The sequence below is a fragment of the Stomoxys calcitrans genome, chromosome 4 (genome assembly GCF_963082655.1).
Source record: "Stomoxys calcitrans chromosome 4, idStoCalc2.1, whole genome shotgun sequence".
Taxonomy (NCBI): domain Eukaryota; kingdom Metazoa; phylum Arthropoda; class Insecta; order Diptera; family Muscidae; genus Stomoxys; species Stomoxys calcitrans.
In genome coordinates this window covers 75021248-75044178 of record NC_081555.1, presented here as the reverse complement: position 1 = coordinate 75044178, position 22931 = coordinate 75021248, and the positions used below count along the sequence as shown (strand labels likewise).

At 40.7% G+C, this 22931-nt stretch overlaps 1 protein-coding gene across 1 annotated transcript; it reads right to left on the bottom strand.

The window, feature by feature from the left end:
- Positions 1-7521: 7521 nt before the first annotated feature.
- LOC106093591 (phosphatidylinositol-3-phosphatase SAC1) lies at positions 7522-22355 on the bottom strand. Its single transcript, XM_013260665.2, has 8 exons — positions 21837-22355; positions 21444-21535; positions 13880-14326; positions 13629-13816; positions 13414-13569; positions 12786-13343; positions 8502-8591; positions 7522-8425 (listed from the first exon to the last, which is right to left on the bottom strand). The coding sequence occupies exons 1-8, from the start codon at positions 21872-21874 to the stop codon at positions 8228-8230; spliced, it is 1767 nt and encodes a 588-aa protein (XP_013116119.1). The 5' UTR covers positions 21875-22355; the 3' UTR covers positions 7522-8227.
- Between the last annotated feature and the right edge of the window lie 576 nt (positions 22356-22931).

Genomic DNA, 22931 nt, shown 5'->3' with positions numbered 1-22931 from the left:
TTCACCTGGAGTTGAGTACCTTACTACTGTCCTCAACCTGTCTTTGAACACTCGTACAGACCGATCTCCCTTCTCTCACCAGTGGCGAAGACGCTTGAGGCATTACTCCTCCCGAGCCTCGTAGGAGAATTTTCATTCGCCGAGCATCAACATGGATTTCGAAGACTGCAAAGCACAACAACAGCTTTGCATGCCATCACCGCACACATTTGCCGTGGCTTCAATCAGCCCAGGCCATGTGATAGGACGTCCAGTGCCTCGTGGCATTGGACCTATCGAAGTTCTACATCAAGCGGCATATCAAGCAGGTCTAGATAACATTCATGGAGACACGGTAGCAGATGCGGTAAATGGTTACCGGGTGAAGATAGTCCTTGGAGAACGACCGGCTCCCATTGCACTTGGAGAAATTGACCTCCCCAGGCAAACCAGAGTAGTTCTGGCTCAATTCCGTTCCGGCTGATGCAGCCGCCTCAACTCCTACAGAGCAAGATGTATGTCCGGATTGTAACCAGGGGCCGCACGATACACGTCACCTGTTTAACTGCCCGGCTAGACCCACTCGACTTAGACCAGATCCCTGTGGACGCACCCCATTTTAGTCGCAGAGTTCCTGGGTCTCGACACTCAACAGAATCAAGCAGACGAAAGATAGAAAACAATAAACTGCTACAACAACAACGGTCATACCGTGCGGCGACCCTGGCATGGGATAGCTGTGAGCACCACACAGGCTGCAACATTGAGGTCGACTTGTGTGGTGTTCATTGCTTTCACGAGAAGCTTAGTTGCGAGCTACCGGGCGCCTTCACAGGTTGAGGAAAGAGGAATGCTCCATACGGAGTAGCTGCAATGGCAGTTGCGGACAATCATCGGTACCGAGCGGAAAGTGTCAGTGAGAGGCCGGGCATCACCGGCTCTTGCACAAATACTGAGTACCTATGATACTCGATATGACAAGGCGAGAGGTAGGCGCCTTTAAATAACCATAAACGTGCTTGCTCACACAGGAGCTTGACGAGGATCGCCACCACCTTCATATGAAAATGTGGCTACAACAACAATAACGGTCCTGCAGACGGAAATCTGAGACGCGAGGAAGTTGAGTGTGAACATCTTTGCGAACAGTAACATGACCATAACGGCAATAACAACCAGAACGGTAAGGTCGCGACCAGCCTAGCAGTGTAAGGAGGAGATTAACGCCTTCTTTGAGGATGGCACAAATCCGTTTGGGTGCCGGACCATAACGGAGTAAGAGAGAATGAAAGGGCTGACAATTTGGCAGTGAAGGCCAGAGAACTGCCGTCAATAAACTTGGCTAACTGTGAAACAGCGAAGCAGTCGGTAGGATGGCGAAAATCCTATGGGGTGATCGGGATCGTGTGAGGACAATACATTTACTGAAAGGAAGTAAGAATGAGATTAGTATAGCTTTTGGTACCATAACGGGACACATAGGACTACGAGCTCACTTATGCAAAATCGGTGCGGCAAGTGATAGCATGTGTGGGGCCTGTGGGAAGATGATGAGACGTTGGAGCATTTCCTGTGTCATTGCCTGGCTTTCGCGGATAAAAGACACCGGTACTGAGGTGGGGACACAATACCAGACATGAACAATCTTAGGGGAGTAGTATGGAAAACAATTAAGGATTTTGTAGGTGTATGTCTGTAGTGGCATGGGGCGGATTAATATCCGGACCCTCTTTTCAACCTAACCTAATCTATTTCAACTTGCAACCGCTATATACATTTAAATATTTTTTTTTTAAATTTTCTTTCAAAACAAGGCTTCAATAAAATTTTCTATAGAAAAAAACGATTCTGTTGCTATTCTCTAAAGATTGGTTTTATAAATATTATTTTACTGCAATTTTATCTCTGGAAATGTCAGGTTTAGGAGCGTACTCACACGGCTTGCAGAGGTTTGGGCCTATGTAGACGGCATTTGGCATGTCGGCAACGCAACGCGGCAAAAGAGTAACATAAGGCCATTGAAACAGGCTGAGACAACTTGTAATCTTGGCATGGGTACAGGGCGATAAGGGAGCCTACTAAGGCTATGGAAACAATTCTAGATATCCGACCCATACCCGTAGAGGTCAAATATGAGATAGTTGGTGCAAGTATCAAACTTGGGGCGATAGGAGAGTCGATGATAGACAGAAGCAGGGTACACTATGGCGGCATAAACGACCTAGCCGGATTGGATGAGGTTTTGAATCAGGTACTCGATACGACACTTGAGGTCGAGAGTGAGACACAGTAGCCACCGGCACAGTCTTCGATCGATGGAACTCTGGTGTAGCCTTCTGGTAGTACTAGCTTCACAAGTTTTTTAACTTCGTCGGATAGATACATTTATTAAAATTTAGTTTGTCATGTAAAACGAAATCTTATAAAAAAATGGATCCAAGATTAAGATTTATTCGTTTGTTTACAAGATTACAATGATCTTATAATTACAGTATGTGAGATAATAATGAAATTTAATACAGTTCAACAAAGTTCTCAAAGAAATGAGAACCTGAAGTGGAACTGCTTCTGACTGCCAGTAAGGGAGACATACACAGAAGGTGTTCTATTCTTCTAGAGCTTCTGTAAGAGTCGTCACTGGCAAACTTCAGTCCGTCAGCATGTTTTCCGATTAGACAGCGACCTTGTCATGCGGGACACAATGACTGAGACGTGTGTTCTAGCCAATGATGCAGCAAATTGTCTCGCCGCAATGTCCACATGCATTAGGTGTAGCATCAAATTCAGTGCATCAGATGGTGTTGTGCTCAGTGCGGCTGTGATGCACAAAAAAGCCATCCATTGAATCTGGCTGAGTATTGAACAGTAGGTAAACTTTTGAGGCGCTGTCCACCAGACCACAACACAATATATCATTATAGGTCTGACAACTGCAGTATTTACCCAGTGCATGACACGCGGTTAAAACCCCCAACTTTTTCCAATAGCTCTCTTGCAGGTGTATAGAGCAAGATTTGCCTTTCTTGCCCTTTCCAAAATGTTGGATTTGAAGTTCAATTTCCTGTCCAGCAAAACACCCAGATAGTTTGCGCTTTCTGTAAATAGAACATTCTCTCCTCTCAAGGAAACAGCTGCCACGGTAGGTAACTTGTATCTCCTGCTGAAAAGAACCACTTCTGTCTTGCACGCCTAGACCACCACCCAATTAGATTTTACACATAAAGCTTCTTTTAGTGTGCTGGGAAAGTTTCCCCCAAACGCCACGTCATCGGCATACGCGACCACTTTTACACCTTTTTCTTCCAAAGACAATAATGTATTGTTAATAGCTATATTCCAAAGTAGAGGAGACAGTATACCTCCTCTACTGACCCGTCTTTTTAGATCCACAGATCCCAAGCCTGCCGTAATGCATCTTTTAGTAAGTAAGTTATTAATAAACTTTCTTGCGGTAGAGTTGATGCCTAGAAACTTCAACTCCTTTATGATTGACGTCGGTTTGACATTATTGAAAGCACCTCCAATGTCAAGAAATGCTGCCATTGTATATCCTTGACAGCGAGAGAACCCTCTATGTAGGCGATTGTTTTAAAAAGTTGAAAAAAGTCATATATATATTATGGTCATATAAAAATATTGGGTTGCCCAAAAAGTAATTGCGGATTTTTTAAAAGAAAGTAAATGCATTTTTAATAAAACTTAGAATGAACTTTAATCAAATATACTTTTTTACACTTTTTTTTCTAAAGCAAGCTAAAAGTAACAGCTGATAACTGACAAAAGAAAGAATGCAATTACAAAGTCACAAGCTGTGAAAAAATTTGTCAACGCCGGCTACATACTATATGAAAAATCCGCAATTACTTTTTGGGCAACCCAATAAATACGAATTGAATACTTTTAAACCCGTGTTATAATTTTTACGATTAAGAAAATAGAAACATATATAAAAAATCTGATTAATAAATTATGCACTGGAGAGGCATTAAAGAGTATCAGTAGCTTGATAAAAAACAAGTAAAAAGGCATTAAGTTCGGCCGGTCTGGTATATATGTAAACCACCTTTCGCAATAATCCTGCGAAAAATGCATTATATATACACCCATGCAGCTACATCCAAATATGGTTCGATTTGGACCGAATTTGGCACGGACAGGTCACTGTTCAAGTACAAGTCACTGTTCAATTTTGGTTTTTTTAGCAGCTATATCAAATATAGACCGATCTGAACCATATAGAACACGGATGTCGAAACACCTAGTATAAATCACTGTGCAAATTTCATCGAAATCGGATAATAAATGCGCCTTTACGGGGCCAAGACCTTAAATCGAGAGATCGGTGCATATGGCAGCTGTATCCCAATCTGGACCAGAGAACTGCAAGCGGTGTCATGTTTTTGAGTTGCGTTATACTCCAAAAAAATGGATGTCAACATCTAACGCAAAGTGAAATCAACTCAGCAACAGCCCGCGGCACACTCTCATGAGGCATATGAATAAAAGTCATGACACTTATTTGCACGTTTGAATGTTTGTTCGTTTGAATGATTCGTCGTTAACATCGTTTGCCTTCATCCATTTCGTCAAAGGCGTTGTTATGCATAAAAGAATGAGAGGAATAGAGAGGCAACTAACACCTGAAATGGCACAAAAATCAATCAAATCATAGTGATGATGATGCGGTATTGCTTTAGAATCGGTCAGGGATGGAAAATTGTTATCTTGGTAGTTTTGTTGATAGATTTGAGGGCTACCGTTGAGATTTTTGGAAAGGTCGCATAAAAATTCGATTAAAAAGGAACTTGTCCTCAAAAAATAGTAGACAGGGTCTTGTAAGAATTTTGAAGTCGCACTTTTGCAGAAAGTATCGCAGAAAAGTTGTCAGTTTTAAAAGGTTAAACCAAATGTCATTTGGCTCTAAAAAGGTCGGAAGTTCCGACATTAGTCGCGCAACGGTAACACTACTTCGAAAAGTGTTTGCTATTTTTAAAAAATTAAGACTGTCCAACTTTAAGTAAGTTGGCAAACATTTTAACAAAAAAAATAAAAATAAGGCAAAAAAACTGACTAAAGTCGTCAGAATATGACATTTGGATGCCCTACCTCACACTTCAGTGGCAGGCATGACCTCTGCACAATGGAGAGGACTTTATATACCCTACAGTGGTTTTTTAGGATACATAAAAATGGGTGATATAAAATAATATATATTTCATTTATATCTAAATAAAATTTTCAGACCAAAAAAAGAAAGCGCAAATAGACATATCGATCGAAGGGCACGTCGCATATGGTGTAGGGTAAAACCTGCACACAGAAACGGCATTGAAAATAACAATCGAAGGTTAACAATCTAAATATAGACCGATCTGGACCGTATTGAAAACGAATGTCGAAGAGCCTAACACAGTCCACTGTCAAATTTCATCTGAATTGAGTTTGGTCCTAAGGACTGGAGGCCCGTTTATATGGCCGCTTTATCCAAATATAGTCCGATTTTGACCATACTCGGTTCGAATTTCAAAGGGCATAACATTTTGCTAAATTTTAGGGATCGGTTAATAAGCGGTTATAAATAATGATGTGTGGGAGGGCCGGCCTTTCAAATACATGACCACATATTAATTTGGAATAATTTTTTGGGTTAGAAAATCGATCCTTCCGAAAAATTCGCTTAAATCGCTTACCTGATGCGTTGAGGCACGAGTTACGTTCGACTGCTGCAGATCTCTGATCTGGACCGGTCTGGGCCATCCTCAAGACGGGTTCTAACACAACTCACTGTAATAAATTTCAGTGAAATCGGACAAAAAATACGCCTTTTATGGGCCCAAGACCTTAAATCGAGAGATCGGACTATATGGCAGCTAAAATATATACAAATCTGCACCGATCCGGGCCAAACTGAAGAAGGATGTCGAGTGGCCTAACACAACTCAGTGTCTCAGATTTCAGCAAAATCGGATAGATAATAAATGTGGTCTATATGGGGGCTATATCCAAATATGGACCGATCTGGGCCTAACTGACTGTCTCAAATTTCAGCAAAATCGGATGGATATTCCGATGTGTTGCAAACGGAATGACAAAATGAATATACCCCTATCCTTCGGTGGTGGGTATGAAAAACTGATCAAAATCTGCCTCATTTGCAATGTAGATTGGACAAGTATAGGGTGCAGTCTTAGCGTATATTAAGCCACTAAAAGAATTAATCGTGATGGAAGCATATTTGGCTAATACATGCATTAAGATATATATATTTCTTGTACGGCTTAAAAGTGTAAACAATTATTGTGGTATCTGGACTATTGTTCCTCCTTTTACCTTTCATTCGATGTATGGATTTTTGTTGTTGTAGCCACATGTCTTTATGTGGAGGTGGCGATACTAGTCTAGCTCTTATAGGTGAGTATGCTCGTTCCGGTTCAAAAGACCGATCGCCGCGGGAACATGATGGCTATTGCTTATTTAAAGGCGCCAATAACACGCCTCTCCGCTCGATACCGCTGATTGTCCACGACTGTTATTGCAGCTACTCCGTATGGAGCATTCCACTATCCGCAGCCTGTTGACGCGAGCTTCCGGGCTCGCAGCTAAGCTTCTCGTGGTAACAATTAACACCACACAGATCGGAGCTCAATGATCCAGCCTGTGTGGTGCCGGGCGTATAACGGTGTTGCTATATTCAGTGCCGTGCATATGATTCAAATTCTCTGACTGGTTTAAGGGTATGCCATTAACACGAATGTCGCATGAGACCGCCAAGTTTTCTTGTTTTGCTTGATGATCTTTTAGATTTCTTATATCTCCTCCCATGCTAGTAATTTTTGTACATTCAGTTTCTAACTTCTGTAGTCGTTCATCAATTCCGCTTGCTTTAGTCTCAATTCGTTGTATGTGTGAATCTTCGTAATTTAAGAGTTTCGGTTTCACTTCTTTAAACCTCTTATTCACAGATGTGTTCAGTCTCTGTTCAGTTTCTTTGAGAGCTTCTCTCAAAACTTCAGATGTTCAATAGGTATAGATGGTACATCTATATCCTGTTTTAAGAGGCACCACGTACAAAAATTAGAAATAAACGAAGAAAATTAAGAGAAGAGAGAATTTCAACATAACTGTGTATGAACAATGAATGGGTAGCAATGAATTGTAGACCCTTTTTTGTTTTTAAGCTTTAAATTATTATTTACCAAACACTTTTTAACTTTCTTGTAGGTATTTTTTGGTTATTAACATGTTTTTATGATCACCCAATTTCATTTGCTCCTCTCTTAGGTGACACTTAAGAATGACATAAACGAAAACATCAGATTTATAATCGTTGTTCGTGGTTGCCATTTGATTGAGGGAGTGAAAATTCATCTATAAGACATCTACAGTCTATGCTCAGAACAAGCAAATGGGAAAACTGCATTTCATAGGTCGCACCCTCGATTTTTTCCTTATGGCAGCTGTAAACGATCGAAAGCGCGAAAAAATCCTATAGTTAGAATCGGATCGTGAGAATCACCAAAACAACCAATCATTTTAACTGTGTGTGATTTTTATATTATGAATTATTTTCTTTTTATTCAATTATAACTCTTGTTTTGTTTTATAATAATCCAGTGCATCTTATTGGAGACGAGAGAAAAGCTCTCATAGACGGTAAATAGATACTGGCCGACCACAAGTAGAACGAAGACATTTCTAATGAAATGATTGCACTAGTCTATAAAAGCCCGTCGTACTCAACATATTTAATATTTAAATATAGATAAATTAATACCATTAAAAATTAAGAGAAAATTAACATAAGTTTAAATACTCTGATTTGTACAAAGAAAAGGAAATATACATAGGTATGGATCGGACATTAACAAGGAATATTCACACATTTTTAAAAATATACATGAATCGTTATTAAAATAGACATAACAAATAACATAATAAAGTCGAAAAACAAATCTTCAATGTGTGTGTAAGTGAACTGTAAGTTTTAATCGCTTGGGGAAAAAGCATTTTCTTATTTCCTATTAATCAGCTTAATTTTTGGGCGTTTTTGACATTAGTTTTTTTCTTTCACCATTTCTTTGCAACTAAACCAATGATAAACGAAAGAAATCCCAATAAGTATTATAAGTATTCGTGCAACCCCTTCACAAATCAAAAGAACGACAAATTAAAATGAGGGCAGCATTACTATTTCTATACTCGAAATATGTCGTGAGAACCATCATTGCTGCTTATGCTTAATCTATTGTTAGGCTTCAAATTTAATGGGCGGAAAAAGCCGTGGCCAATCCACAAACTCTAGGCCATAGTGAAAGATGCCACTGATGCTGACACCGATTAAGGCACCCCAGAAAAGCATGAATAGCAGATTTTCCGTATTGAATTCAGATGGCACCAGAGTAGTCAGGAAAAGCATTGCTATGGAGAATATCATAATGGCAGGGAACTGAAAACGACAAAATTTATATTATTAATTCCGTCTTTTTTTTTTGTTCTTTCCTCTTTTTAAGTAGTTAACTTACCACATTGTAACGCCAGGTATGTTTAACGTCTAAGGGTGTATGTAAGGAATCATGCACAACATAGCGTCCCAAGAATAAATCAATTCCATCCTAGAATTACAAAAGAATTGGTTTTGTTTAGTGTTTCATATGATTCTTGCTACGTGGCATTGAAAAAAGCAATCTTTTTAGGAATAAAATGACAAATAAAAGTTAATTGCAAAAAAGTCAAATTTATATAATAACTTTATAATGCGTCTATTGGTCTGAAAGTTTATAAACCCCAACCGTGTTGTCACTCAAGAAAATTATTATATTCTACCAAAATTTAAGAAAAATCCTACCAAATCCAACCAAAGTCTACCAAATGTTCTACAAGCCAAAAATGCGGTACCCCGAAGAGTTGGCTATTTTGCTATTCCATTTGCAACACATTCAGTTATATATTACCAATCATACAAAGTATACATACTACATCGTCGTTTGTTGAAATCACTCTATTGCCTAAAGTTCAAAGATGGCCTATATCTTGATATAGCACCATTGACACCGGTCTCCCAATAATAAATCTTGAGTTCACAAATGTCGCATACTTTTGACTCGAATTCAATGAACAACTGTGCCAAGTTTGGATAAACCGATCTCCCGATTTAAGAGTTTGTTCCCAGGAATACGCTTTTACTACCCATTTTTGCCTTAATTGTATGTTGCACACACCCCTCAACACCCGAGTATGTACCAGATTTGAATATATTTGTATGCAGCTGCCATGTACCCCTATTTTCCGATTGAAGGCATTGAACAGGTGAATTTTAAACGCACAAAAACCGCATTTCTTTCGCAGAATTTACGGAATTTGGAAGAGATCCCTAACCACTCGTACCAGTTACTGTCAATATCAGAACTTACGCCCTTTTCTGAGAAGCCACGTATCAGTATTTGGCCCCTCAAACGAATACACACAGATAAAAATAATGTTGAAAAACAATGCCAGAAAAGGCTTGTTTTCTGGAAGCGAACCAGTCACCGGTCTTGCCTACTTCTCATTTGTCAATCTGCTAAACATAGTAGAGGGAATGGAAAGTTATCTGTTGAGGATCGATGAATTGCTGGCTTTTAATAAGAAGTGACTTCAACCACAGTGCTAAGTGAGAGAGGTGTACCAGTGAATCCCATATCATGATAATTGTAGAATCATTCTTGATGAGGATGGGGAGGACTTCGTGTTTTTTTTATCAGGGAGCTTAAAGACGCAGGATTATTGACTAGAACATATTGAGTAGGCACTTAGGCTTGACATTTTAAGTCGATTAGGCCATGATCATCTGTCTGTTTTGTCGAAAACACTTCGAAGGAATAACGTAAATGCTTTTTATTAATTTAACTTGGTTTGGATTGTAAGTGGGCCAAATCGGCCTACAACCTGATATAGCTCTCATATAAACCGATCTTGCGATGCATCTTTGAGTCTTTAGACGGAACAATTATTATCCGATTTGGCTAAAATTTTGAATGTGGTATTTCATTACCACTTCCAATAGCCATGAAAAGTACCGCCCATGACTTGATATATGTAGTTACGATATAAAATGATCTTATTTAAAAAATTATTAAAAGAACTTGCTAAATGCGATCCATGGTAGAGGGTATTTGTCTTTATGTCCAATGTAAGGACTCACATTTTTTATTTTCTCATCTACACTTCTTTTCTCGCGAGGGTATCATAAAGAGCCAAACTTTAGAGTGGGATAATCATTCAAATCTCGCATGTAACTTCCTTTCCATGTATGGTCGAAATTGGTCAAATATGATTTAGCTCCCATTACGGTTTGCATTTCATGAGAACCTGCTGAATACATTTTTTCTCCTATTTAGATGATATATTGCTTGCAGACTTTTAATATTTTCGTAGGGTATGATCCAAATAGGCCTAAAACAATATATAGGCAATATATAAACCGATCCAGTGACATGGCATATTGCGCACTGAAGATTGCAATTTAACTAAGATTTTTAGTTTTTGTCTGTTTTAGTGCTAGTTTTTAATTTGGTTGTTTCATTGTATTGTTGGATTTCTTTGACCAGCTGAAACCAATAGGCTTTGGTTGTGTTTTTATTTAGAATAGAAAGCAAAATAAATCCCTTTAAAAAGTTAGCCAAAATGTTTTGTCCTATAAATGCATTGGGCGGGCTAGCGGGTACTTTTTCCGCTCCACTCCTGCTCCCGCAAAATTTTTTCGCTCCGGCATTTTTTTCGCTGCGCTCCGCTTCCGCTTCTTTGCTTTTAAATTGACTATTTTTGTTTAAATTTTCTTCTTATACACAACATGTCCTATCAAGTGATATATTCATTTTGTCATTACCTTTACAACATCAAGCAATATTCGACTCCGATTATGTGTATTCTTGAAAGTCGTCTATATCGGTCTATATCCTTATAAGGCCCCCATATAAACCGATATCCTGAATTGATTTCTTGAGCCTCTGGAGGGAGCAATTCCTATCCGACATGGCTGAAATTTTGCATATCGGTTTCTTTTATGATCTCCAACGTTTTTGTATAGGGATATCTCAATCGGTCCTTAACCGTTTATAGCCCCCATATAAACCGATCTCCCGATTGTACTTCTTGAGCCCCTAGAGGGCGCAATTCTTATCCAATTTTGTATAATTTCTCCTAACACCTCCAACTCCCGTATAATACGACCTCCCGATTTTTCTCCCTAAGCGTTTGACTGTAATTTTGCATAGTGATTACTCCTATAACCACCAACATCCATGCCAAGTATGGTCTGAATCCGTGTTCGTTCGGTAGTGCCGAACTTAGGCCGATTTGGATCATATTCGGTTCAGGTACCAATAAGTGTATAAGTCACAGTTTAAAACTTTCATTCATTCATTCATGGGCTGATATGGACCAAACGCGGTTCGGAAATCGGATGGCCTAATGGAAATCTAAGTTCCAAATTCACATTAAAATATGGTCTGATCTGCATCAGATTTGGTTTGGAAGAAGGGAAATTTAGACCTACTCACTGCTCCAAGTTTCAGAAATCGGATGGCCTAATGCAAATCTAAGTTCCAAATCTATACGGTAGTTATATCCAAATTTGGTCCGATCTGAACTATGTTCAGTTTGGACAATGAGAGGCCTAGTGCAACTCGCTCTTTCAAATTTCAGCGAAATCGGGTAACAAATATGGCTTTTATGGGGTTAGAAACCTAATTTGACAGAACGGTCTATAATAAAGCTACATACATCTAAATATGGTCCGATCTAGACTATGTCCAGGTGTTTTAATTTCAACAAAATCGGGTGATAAACGCAGCCTTAAATCGGTAGGTCGGTCTATACGGCAGCAGCAATCTAATTGTGGCCCGATATAGACCATTTTCGGTTCGGATATCGGGGGTCTTAGCACAAATTTGATAATAAAGGCGGCTTTTCTGGGCTTAAGACCCTAAGCCAGGAAATCGGCCTATATGACAGCTATATTTAAATAAGATCCGATTTTGATCCTTGAAGAATTTAACCTGCGTATGGACAAAATACGGATCTGTGCCAAGTTTTAACTCAATATCTCAATTATTGAAGGCTTCAGCGTGATTACAACAGACGGGCAGATACACAGACATCGTTAAATCGTCTTTTAATATTAGAACGATCTAGAATATATTTTCTTTGTAGGGTCAGAAATCGGTATTTCGATGTATTGCAAACGGAATGACTAAATGAATATACCTCCTTTCTTATGGTGGTGGAGTTTGTTACTTCATCCTTTTTAGTTTCTGCATATAAAAAAAAACTTGACAAATGCGATAAATGGTGGATGGAATACAATATTCGGCCCTACAGCACTAAGCTCGTTTTCACTTGTTTTGACTTTAAGACGAAATTTTTTAGTATATATGTTTTCAACAACGATTTAACGAAAGATAACTCTAAAGGTATCTTATGTTAATGTAATAATTGAAATTTTTCTTTTAATTCGCCAAAGTAAAATGTTCGTAAGGTAGTTTAAAGATTTTTATTTCGTCGGACCGGATTTTGAGATCGCTCCGCTCCGAATCTTTAATAATAACTAACCAAATTTCTCATGAACATTACATTAAGCAGCAGGGGATACTTCTCCCATATCAAGGACTGCGATTAAAGTTAAATCTCATTGATACGGAGCCTCCTTTTCAATGCCGAGTCCGAGCGGCGTGCCGCACAGAGACACCACTTTAAAATTCTTACAATTAATATCTTTATAATTCTTTCACCTTTCTTGGTGTTGTATTACATTTTTATCATTCTCTTACCTGCCTAAATCCATCGGCAAAGTTATTCAAATAATACCGCGTCATTGAGTTAACACCATCTTGTACTAAACCAGCTTTAGTCCTTTTGCCAGTACGGGTGAAATCGGTTTTTAGAGCGCCCGTACCAGAATATTGTAGCGAAATCATATCAGCATTATCGGCCCATACACCTTTGAAAATCATTTCGAATTGTGGAGATGCTGATTCCACCTTTTGACCCACTCGTAAAATACCTAATTTTTCCAGAATGGCATTTAATGAACGACGCGCCAACATACTCTGCACGACATTTGTACGATCCAAACAGTCAATACAATTTGTACGAAAAACGCCATTTTGTATCGATACAACATTGCCATCATCTCTGATATGAAACACGGAGAATTCGTCTTGTTCATGAGCCAAACGGTCAATGAGAATATTCAGACGGTCCCAACGCATTTTCTTGCATTCAGCATGAAAATCAAAAGCTTCGTAACGAATGTTGGGATTGTTAAGCTGCTGAACAAAGTTACGATAGGCTTTTTCGAGAGCACCTTCAGCCGCTTTTTGATCAACCTAAAATGTTAAAATACAATCAACAATTAGTAATTTTAATCCAAATTCTTTTTTATATTGACTAATGTACCAAGTTAATCAGAACTTGCTTTCCATATTTTGCAATTTGTTCCTCAAAGTGTCGGAAGCAAGCACCCAAATGGTCCCTTCCCGGAATAAGCTCAGGTCGGGGTTTATAGCGAATGTTAGGCAATTGGCGCCAAAAGAAAGGCATACTTCCACGGGTCTAAAAGAGAGAAGTAAAGGCAATCGGATGTACATTAATTATCGATTGACTTTGTTTACCTGAACAAAAGCTAAGCGTTGTCCACTGTATTCCACAATCTGCTCAGTTTCCACATAGTTGGCTACATTACCCTCGTCGTTTATGCCACGGCTATAGAAACGAGTGCCTGCCTTATGCACAGACCTTCTAGATATAATGGACCAAAAGAATGTTTGACCATTTATTTGGACCTGGTTGATCGAGACAACTGCAGAAAAGCAAATTGTACGCTTAAATTGAACTAGACATGATTTTGAGGGAGCATACTTACATCCCAATATTAAAGGCAATTGGAAATTGCGCATTTCAGTGCAGTTGAAATTATCCAACAGTGCTCCATTCCACACAAAACGTGAATCGGCTCTTTCAAATAAACTGCGGTTTCGCTCCTCATATGACATGCTATGCAATCGTTGTTGTGAATGGGTCATATCGTAAAAGTAGGAGAAATAAAAATAATTCGTGTCTAAGGTTTTGCGCAACATTTGCAAATAAATATCGTTATGTTCTCGTTGTTTCGGTGTCAAATGCGTCGTTCTTGGAATGTAAGGAATAATGTCGTAGCCAGCCAAACGCCATATCACCGCTCCATATATCATACCAACATAAAGACGATGTGTGGCAACCACCAGATAATCTCCCCCCACCAGATGTATGGCACCGAGTATGCCGCACACACGTCGTGTTGGTGATAGATTGGACAATTGATTTGTGAGGGCTGGAAAATAAGAAAAAATACGGAAATATGAGATAACAAGTTGATTCTTGTTTGAACCGTTGAGTGGAGCGGATGTTTTTGTTATTTCGCTCCGCCGCAGGCTCCTGTAGGTGAGGAAGCTCGTTCCGGTCCAATCAATCGCCGCGGGAACATGGTGGCGCCAATAACTCGTCTTGTCATATCGAGCATCATTGGCACTCAGTATTTGTGCAAGAGCCGGTGCCACCCGACCTCTCACTGAGACTCTCCACTCGATGCCGCTGATTGTCCGCGACTGCAAATACAACTACTCCGTATGGAGCATTCCACTTTCCGCAACCTGTGGACACGCCTGGTAGCTCGCAGCTAAGCTTCTCGAGACAGCAATGAACACTACACAGATCGGAACTCAATGTTCCCGTTCTGAATCCTGTCTATGGTCCGGTTTCTGCAGATAAATCTCCACCATTGTAAGGTCGCTTCGGTGGCACTAAAGATCCTTCAGATGGCAGGAGGATTCGAGGTGTTCTTATCCAGTAACAATGGGTGTGGAGGAATGGTTCGTGAACTAAGAATTTCTGGATTTAAACTACTCAAGGGTACGGGGATTGGGAAACACATAGCCAATCCCATGGCAACCGGTTGTACGCACCGGATTGACCCCATGGAATCCTTCATCGGCAAGGGCTGCCGCCTCAGTGTAAGTGTTCGTCCTTTTTTCGTCATGGGAGAGGCACATCCCGGAGTGCCTTCTCCGTACGCTTCTGGTCCGGGATTAAAAAAACCACGGACCCTGGTTCTGTTCGGTTTGCCAGAACCGCCTCCATCATCGGTCGGTGAGGTGTAACGGGTGCAACCGTACATCACTACGGGAGTAAAGTCCTACTGAAAATGTTGCAAGGTGCTGTGCGAACATAGACAGCAGTGGGTCACAAGCGTCGTCGTCGTCGGACCATGTGATCCCCTGACCTCTCCCGTACGGCAATTTACGCAACGGAAGCATCCCAGCCTAAATATTGCCAGGCCAGTGCCGGGAAGTGTATCGTTTTTGCAGTTAAACTGCAACAGACTTCGTGGCAAGATCGATGAGTTTGTGGATATTATGAGTCGGAAGAACATATTGGTCGCAGAGATCCTGAAGACAAAGCTGACCAATACCGGCAGCGTGCACAGTTGTCACGGATACAATGAGCTACGTAAGGATCGCTCAAGGAATGGTGGATTGGCCTTCGTCATAAATACCTTTTTTTTGGTTATTTATAACTTTGAAGATATTTTGGGTATAAAAACATTTTCGAAACAATTTTTGATGATTTCGTATTCTTTGTATATAAACCTGAATTTCTCATAAAATCGGATTTTAGTTATAAATAGATTTTAATTATGGAGACCACCGTATGTCCCCGTATTACGTTGAACGCCTGGGTTCGAATCCTGGCGAGACCATCAGAAAAAATTTTCAGCGGTGGTTTTCCCCTCCTAAGAGGTGTCGCGCTGTGGCACCCCGTTCGGACTCGCCTATAAAAAGGAGGCCCGTTATCATTGAGCTTAAACTTGAATCCGACTGCACTCACTGATATGTAAGAAGTTGGCCCCTGTTCCTTAATGGAATGTTCATGGGCAAATTTTGTATAGCCGCTATATAGACCGATCCCCAGACTTCAAGTTTTGAGGCAATAAATTGGTAATTTTTCATCCGATTTCCATAAAATTTGGCACAGTGAGTAGACCCCTATCCATTTCCGTGAAGTGTGGTTCAGATCGGACTGTATTTGGATATAGATGCCTTATAGACCGAACTCCCGATCTGCCGATATAGGGTATTGAGGCCATGAAAGATCCATTTATTACCCGAATTCGATGAAATTTGGCACAGTGTGTTCTGGTAGACCCCTACCCATTCCTGTCAAATGTGATCCAGATCGGACATATTTGGCTATAGCTGCCATATAGACCGATCTCTCGATATAGAGTATTGAGCACATAAAAGGAGCATTTTCATCCGATGTTGATGAAATTTGATACAGTGAGTCTTGATACACTTCTACACTTTCCCGGCACAGGCAGTGATATTCGCAGAAGAGCGTGACCCTACTAACCCCAGAATCAGCGAACTGAATCTGAAAATAAACACCGTAGTCAACGAACATAGGCGGAATTTGTGGCTGGAACACTTGGAGCAATGCAACTTACGCATCGGTTTTGGCAAGCTGTGGTCTACTGTTAAGTCACTCTCGAACCCCAGTATACGGGATGACAGGACAAGGAGCAGAGTCACTCGCCGTATCCGTGGTCTACGAGCCGATGGACAGCCATCACAATTCATCGTGGGCGTAGTTACGAATGTCATCCGTGGCGACAAATCATCTAAGGCGTTGGGCCCGACGGAATCTCTACACTGATGCTGTAGAATCTGTACCACATTCGAACATCCCAAGTTGTTGAGCTTTTTAAAGCTATTTGGATGGCTCAACGGTAGAAACTAGAAGGCATTTCTCTTCTCCTGTTCCTGTGGTCCCACAATGGACGTTAACGTCTAAGTGAGTCTGATTTGCAGGCTACCACTTAAACCTAACCTTACCTAGAAAACAAGTTTCAAAGTGCATAATATTTTTGTAAGAATATTTAAAACATTTTGCGACCATTTAATAAGTTGATAACAGGCAATATCAAACATATTTTGTGGTTAAAAATCTTTTATTTTTAAGAGTTAAAGTGTGATAAAGGCAGAACTACAAGAAAAAAGCAATTTCTATATTTAGATAAGAAGCCCAAGCCTAAGATAGCCAGCCTACTTTCCCGCGGCAAAAATATTAAATAGTACCATTATCATATTGTTGTTGTTGTTATTGTAGCAGTGTGTTGTACACTGAGCCGGCAACCCGTGCCGATGAAGGAATCCATCAGGCCAATCCGGTACGCACAACCGACTGCCATGGGTGGTCATTGGTTATTTAAAGGTGCAAATAACTCCCCTTGTCATATCGAGCATCATAGGCACTCAGTAGTTGTGCAAGACCCGGTGCAGCCCGGTGCTCTCACTGAGACTCTCCGCTCGATACCGCTGATTGTCCGCGACTGCCGTTGCAGCTACTCCGTATGGAGCATTCCACTATCCGCAACCTGTGGACGCGCCGTAGCTCGCAGCTAAGGGTCGCCTGACAACAATGAACACCACACAGATCAAACCACAATGTTCCAGCCTGTGTGGTGCCCACAGCTTTCCCGTGCCGAGATTAACATATTCTAACATTGAATAGCAATTTTATCATATTGTAGGTTTTTGATGAATGTCTAATTGCCTAAAATTATAAAATTAATCTTGGCGATTAAAGTGTTGCTTAACAAGTGAAACCGTATGCAATAAACAGGCACAGCAGGTAAAGCATAAAAACACCATCAATTACAGATAAGATGACAAAAATTGAGTCACACGTAATAACATACAAAAGTTTGCTCAAAATATTCTACTTGCAAAGTCCTACGAATCGATTGGTAAATAAAATACAAAATTGACAACTGGCGTATGTTAACGATTTTGGTTAGATTTTAAACAGTTGAGTTTGAATTCTAGACAAGAGCGTTCTTAATATATTGAAGAAGTTAATTGAGGAGGAGGTCACCGTGGCGCAGAGTTTAGCATGTCCTCCTTCGACGCTGAACGAGTCCTGGCGAGAACATCAGAACATTTTCCCCCACTAATGCTGTCCACACTTGAGAGGTATTTGGCTCGGATGCACTCCGTTTGGATTCGGTTATACAGGAAGATCCCTTAGCTAGCATTTGTAAGGGGATAACCACCCCTGAAATTTTTTCTGATGTTCGGAGTTATAAGCGAACATGCTAACCTCTGCGCCACTGTGGCCTCCACGAACAACGTTAACGTAAATTTCATAGCGCGATGATTGCTTTGCACTTTATTATCTCACATATTATCTAAGGCTTCAACCAAATACAGCTATGCTGTGGGAACCGGCTTTATCTCTGGCATTGCTTAAACTTTTACTTTACTTTTTCCATCCTTTGTACCGCCGAAATGGAATGGCTACGGGTTAGAACTCTGAGCTCCTTTTTGTGTGGTGTTCATCGGCATCACGAGAAACTCAGATGAGGGCTACCGGGAGGTTCCACAGGTAGCGAGTAGTGAAATGCTTCGTATAAGGAGTAGCAGCAATTGCAGCCGCGGACAATCAGCGATATCGAGTGGAGAATCTCAGGGAGAGACCGAGCGGAATCGGTTCTTGCTTACATACTGAGTACATGTGATAGTCAATATGCCAAGGCAAGTAATTGGAGCCTTTAAATAACCAATGGCTACCTACACATACCAATGTGGCTACAACAACAACGTTGGTGATGTCTGGACAGGTCAAATTTCTGTCTTAATAATCTTGTCATTTACTTCGCTACAAGGAACCTGAAGATATACCCCACCATACATTTAGTCACATTGTTTACTATATGGACATGAAACTTACGACGGCAGTTAAATGAGACAATTCTGAGTATCTAAAAATACTTTATGGCACATTTTTTTACTCATACATTGCTTATAATAATTACGGTATATGGGGTCCCAACAGCTTTTAAATCTACTAGGCTGGAGGACACATGACTAGCAAAACGAAACCAACGCACAAGACAAAAAGTTAGGAAACCAGGTGGACCGGGAAGAAATGATCACATGTGAGAGTATGGTCCAGTCAGCCAATTCAAGCCTCTACAGAACGCCAGAATGACAAGAGGACTAAGTGCCTGGAGAAAATCCAGACACAGAAAGATTATCCTGTCGTCTTCTCGTAAGACTTGGCGTTGCTGTGACCACTCAGGATTTCTATCAGCTGTCTGAAGTCATGCTTCCTCAGACCTGGGATAAGCGAGGCCAAATTTCGGCCACAGGGCCTTTACCACCTTACAAACCACTTCACCAACCCATACTCCATTCGCGAGGTCATCGTAAAAGTCGCCACCCTCCCAAAAAGCTTGACCTGGTGAGGGCTGACTGATTCCGAATTACGATATGCGTTAATCATCAATCCATTGTCGACCCTTCGTTCTCCATCATCACTTGATGGTCTGGGAACCAGCAATGCCTGACAGACTTTTCGATGGTTCGGAGAAGTTCTTTTCATTTTGTAACTAGCCTCAACCTCACATGGCGCGACGCCTGACTTGTCACATATATCATAACAGTCTGATTGGACAAGATGTTGTTTTAGCCACATTTTCATATGGAGGTAGTTCCCACAGGTGAGCAAGCTCGTTCGGGCATTGATTATGAAAAGGCGCCAATAACTCACCTTGTCGTATCGACCATTATAGGCACTCAGTATTAAAGTAAAATCCCGGCCACTCACTGAGACCCTCCCCACGATATCGGGAAATGTACGTTGGGAGCATTCCACTATCCGCAGTCTGTGTACGCGTCCGCTAAGTTTCTCGTGATAACGATGAACACGACAAAGATCGGAGCTTAGTTCTAGCCCGTGTGGTACTTATAGTTATCCGGTGCCGGGATCAAACCATGTCGAATATCTTCAAGATGGCAAAGACCCTCGCCAGAAATGCGCAGCACCCGTTCCGAAGCCTTTACAATTCCCTGTTTCCAAAGAATTCAATATAGACCCCCGCACCGGTGCCCCCATCCCACTAAGGTCCATCCGTGTCGATATTTCCGGCACCTTCTGTATTTTCTCTTTTCGGAAAAATCACGTCCCACCCGTCACCAAAAAAGGGCTCTCTTGGAATATAATCAGTCGAACCACACATAGCATGCTGCCGAGGTGCTTCACCACCTCCTAGCAGAACAGAATAATGCCCAAAGTTTAAGGGGCGCAGGTAGCTGACTTTCTCAGCCTTAAGACAATCTTCGACGCAGAATATATCCAGCAAATAGGTGCAAATGAGAATGGCAATGAGAGCCTCTTCCGGGCCACTCCTCCTTGCTCCGGAGTTCGGCAGCGCCCGTATCCTGTACCTTTTCGACAATCCTAAGCAGAACACAGTTGTCCATAACCCGAAGCAACACCCGGCACCCATACATGGGAATCGGTCGAACAACCGTTAGTGTACCGTTTCCAGCCTAAGCCCCTTACTCTTTCCTATCGAGTTGGAACAGGAGTAGAGCACATTCAGTCCCCTGTTGCTCCTTTCCTCAACTTTCCTTCCCCAGATTAGTTTCTGGTCATAAGTCAAGCTCAAATACTTAGCCTCCTGTGAGAGCGGCAGCTCTACACTAAACAAAACATGTGAAAAAGTCTTCATCGGAACTTAAACTTAGATCACCATGGTACTACTTATTGTGAGGATATTTTTTTCATCCAATAAATGAGACTTTTAGGAACCCTAGTTGTCCAACTAGGGTACAGCACGATCGACCAGAAATTGAGGCTTCTAGGGGCTCAAGATCGCAGCTTAGTTGGATGATCTTATGTGTGGCAAAATTTAAATATGATTTCTGTAATCCTTATTTGAGTGATTCTTAGAACCCAAAATTAATATCTGTGAAAATTGAAATTATATCATTATTCTTTCGAACGCTATCTTAATTTTGGCAGTCGGATGTAGATAGATCGACTTAGAATGTGTATACTTTGTGGGGAAATTTAGCCAAGGGCTCTGCATATGCTGCAGCAACGATCCATGATAATTTCTGGCAAAAGGACTGCCTCTCTGCAAACAACAACAAAAATCTGAGTATTGCATTAAGCTGTGCTAAAATGTACTAAGATAGGCCGACATGCTTTGTTCCTTAATGGAATGTTAACGGGAAACTTAGCATAGACTGACATGTTTTACACTGCTAACGACCTTTGCCCTTAACATACATTTCTTGGTGTTGATATGTCCAGGTCCATATTCTAAATAAAAGGTTTATGGCGTTCAACTGCTTATATACATATCTGTAAAAAATGCTTCCATGTTCTATGTAGAATGCCTCTGTCAAAAAAGATTCACAATTTCATTTATGCCCCCAACATTCAAAGGTGAAGCCTTATCAATCTCTCTGCAACAATAACAACAAAAACACTGACCATACATTGTTAGCCACAGCCTTGTGTCAGTGACAATGACACACACTCACGCAAACTTTTTACAAAATAAGAGAAAAAATGTCCATAGCAAAAAAGGAACTTACATTGCACTTTAACAATACTTGAAGAACGATCGATTATCAATAGTTCATTTTTTCCATTTGGTTCCACAATAAAACGTTCTGGCGTAATGTACCTAAAAAGAAAGACATACGGACGCACATATGAGAAACATATACGTAAGGAAAACGAGAATGGGTGGCGTGAGAAACGAATCAAATGAACATTATTTCTAAAGCCTGAAACAAAAGCAATTGAAAGTGTTCGCCGTCACCATCCCAACCACCATGAATGAAAGGGCATCAATCATTAGTGGGTCAAGTGCGGCGCACTTTGGTGCATTCTTACAAGGCACATGGGCAAAATAATATTGTTAACAAAAACAAAACTAGCAACAAAAGTAAGGAGAGGGCACCCCATAGTCTATTTGCACTTACAAACTCATATCATCATGAACTTCCCAAACTGGATCCATGTTTTTTGTTCTTCTATAGCTTAGTAGGGCAGAAAATAGAAATTCGTCAAGATCTAGCCTGGCTTTCTTGGGCGGTGTTTACAAAAGAGGTTTGTCACCCGATATACTTATTGGTGTGCTGCGGCTTTTTTTGATTTTCCAGCACCCTCACTCTCTTCTTCGAGTTCAGCCGATGTTTTCGTGTTGGCAAAATGCTGTTGATTTTTTTTTTTGTCGTTCCGTAATCGATGTAATTTCCGTTTACTTGTACGGGTTTATTTTTCACTTGCAATTATAGGTGTTTAGCTTTATATTATATCTACGAATTTAGTATACTATCTTCATTTTACTGATATAAGGAATTTACACTAGTTTGTATCTGCTAAAGCGAATAACTTAAATTTATTAATTTTATTGTAAAGTTGTACACTACAGCCAAAGTTTCCTGGGAGAGAAATTGAAGAGATTTTGACGTTTGGCGATATTCGAGTCAGAGTAAAAAAGACAGCTGGCAAATAAAGTTGCCAGCTCGATGGTGTTTACCTTGTGTGTTATCAATGCAGCGCTTTGATAGACGCGTATTTTGATGGTAGACAAAATGTAATGGGACATTCGCAGTGTAAGATTATTTGAACGACATTTGGGGGTGCAGGAAAAAAAGCGGCAGTGTTTTTTAGATTATAAGGGCAGTATGCACCACTGTCGAAAGTTTCATTGCCATAATAAATGCATTGATATATCCTAAAGTACACAGCTCAAATGAAAATTTCTTTGCGCAATGGCTGGTTGTTGTTGTTGTTGCAGTTTATTGTGTACTATCTTTCATCTGCTTGATTCTGTTGAGTGTCAAGACCCAGGAACACCGCGACTAAGATGGGGTGCGTCCACAGGGATCTGGGTCTGGCCGGACAGTTAAACAGGTGACGTGTATCGTGCGGTCTCTGGTTACAATCGGGACATACATCTTGCACGTCGGCATCAATCCTAGTTCTGTGGGAATTGAGGCGGCTGCATCTGCCGGAACGTAATTGAGCCAGAACTACTCTGGTTTGCCGGGGGAGGTCGATTTCTTCGGGTG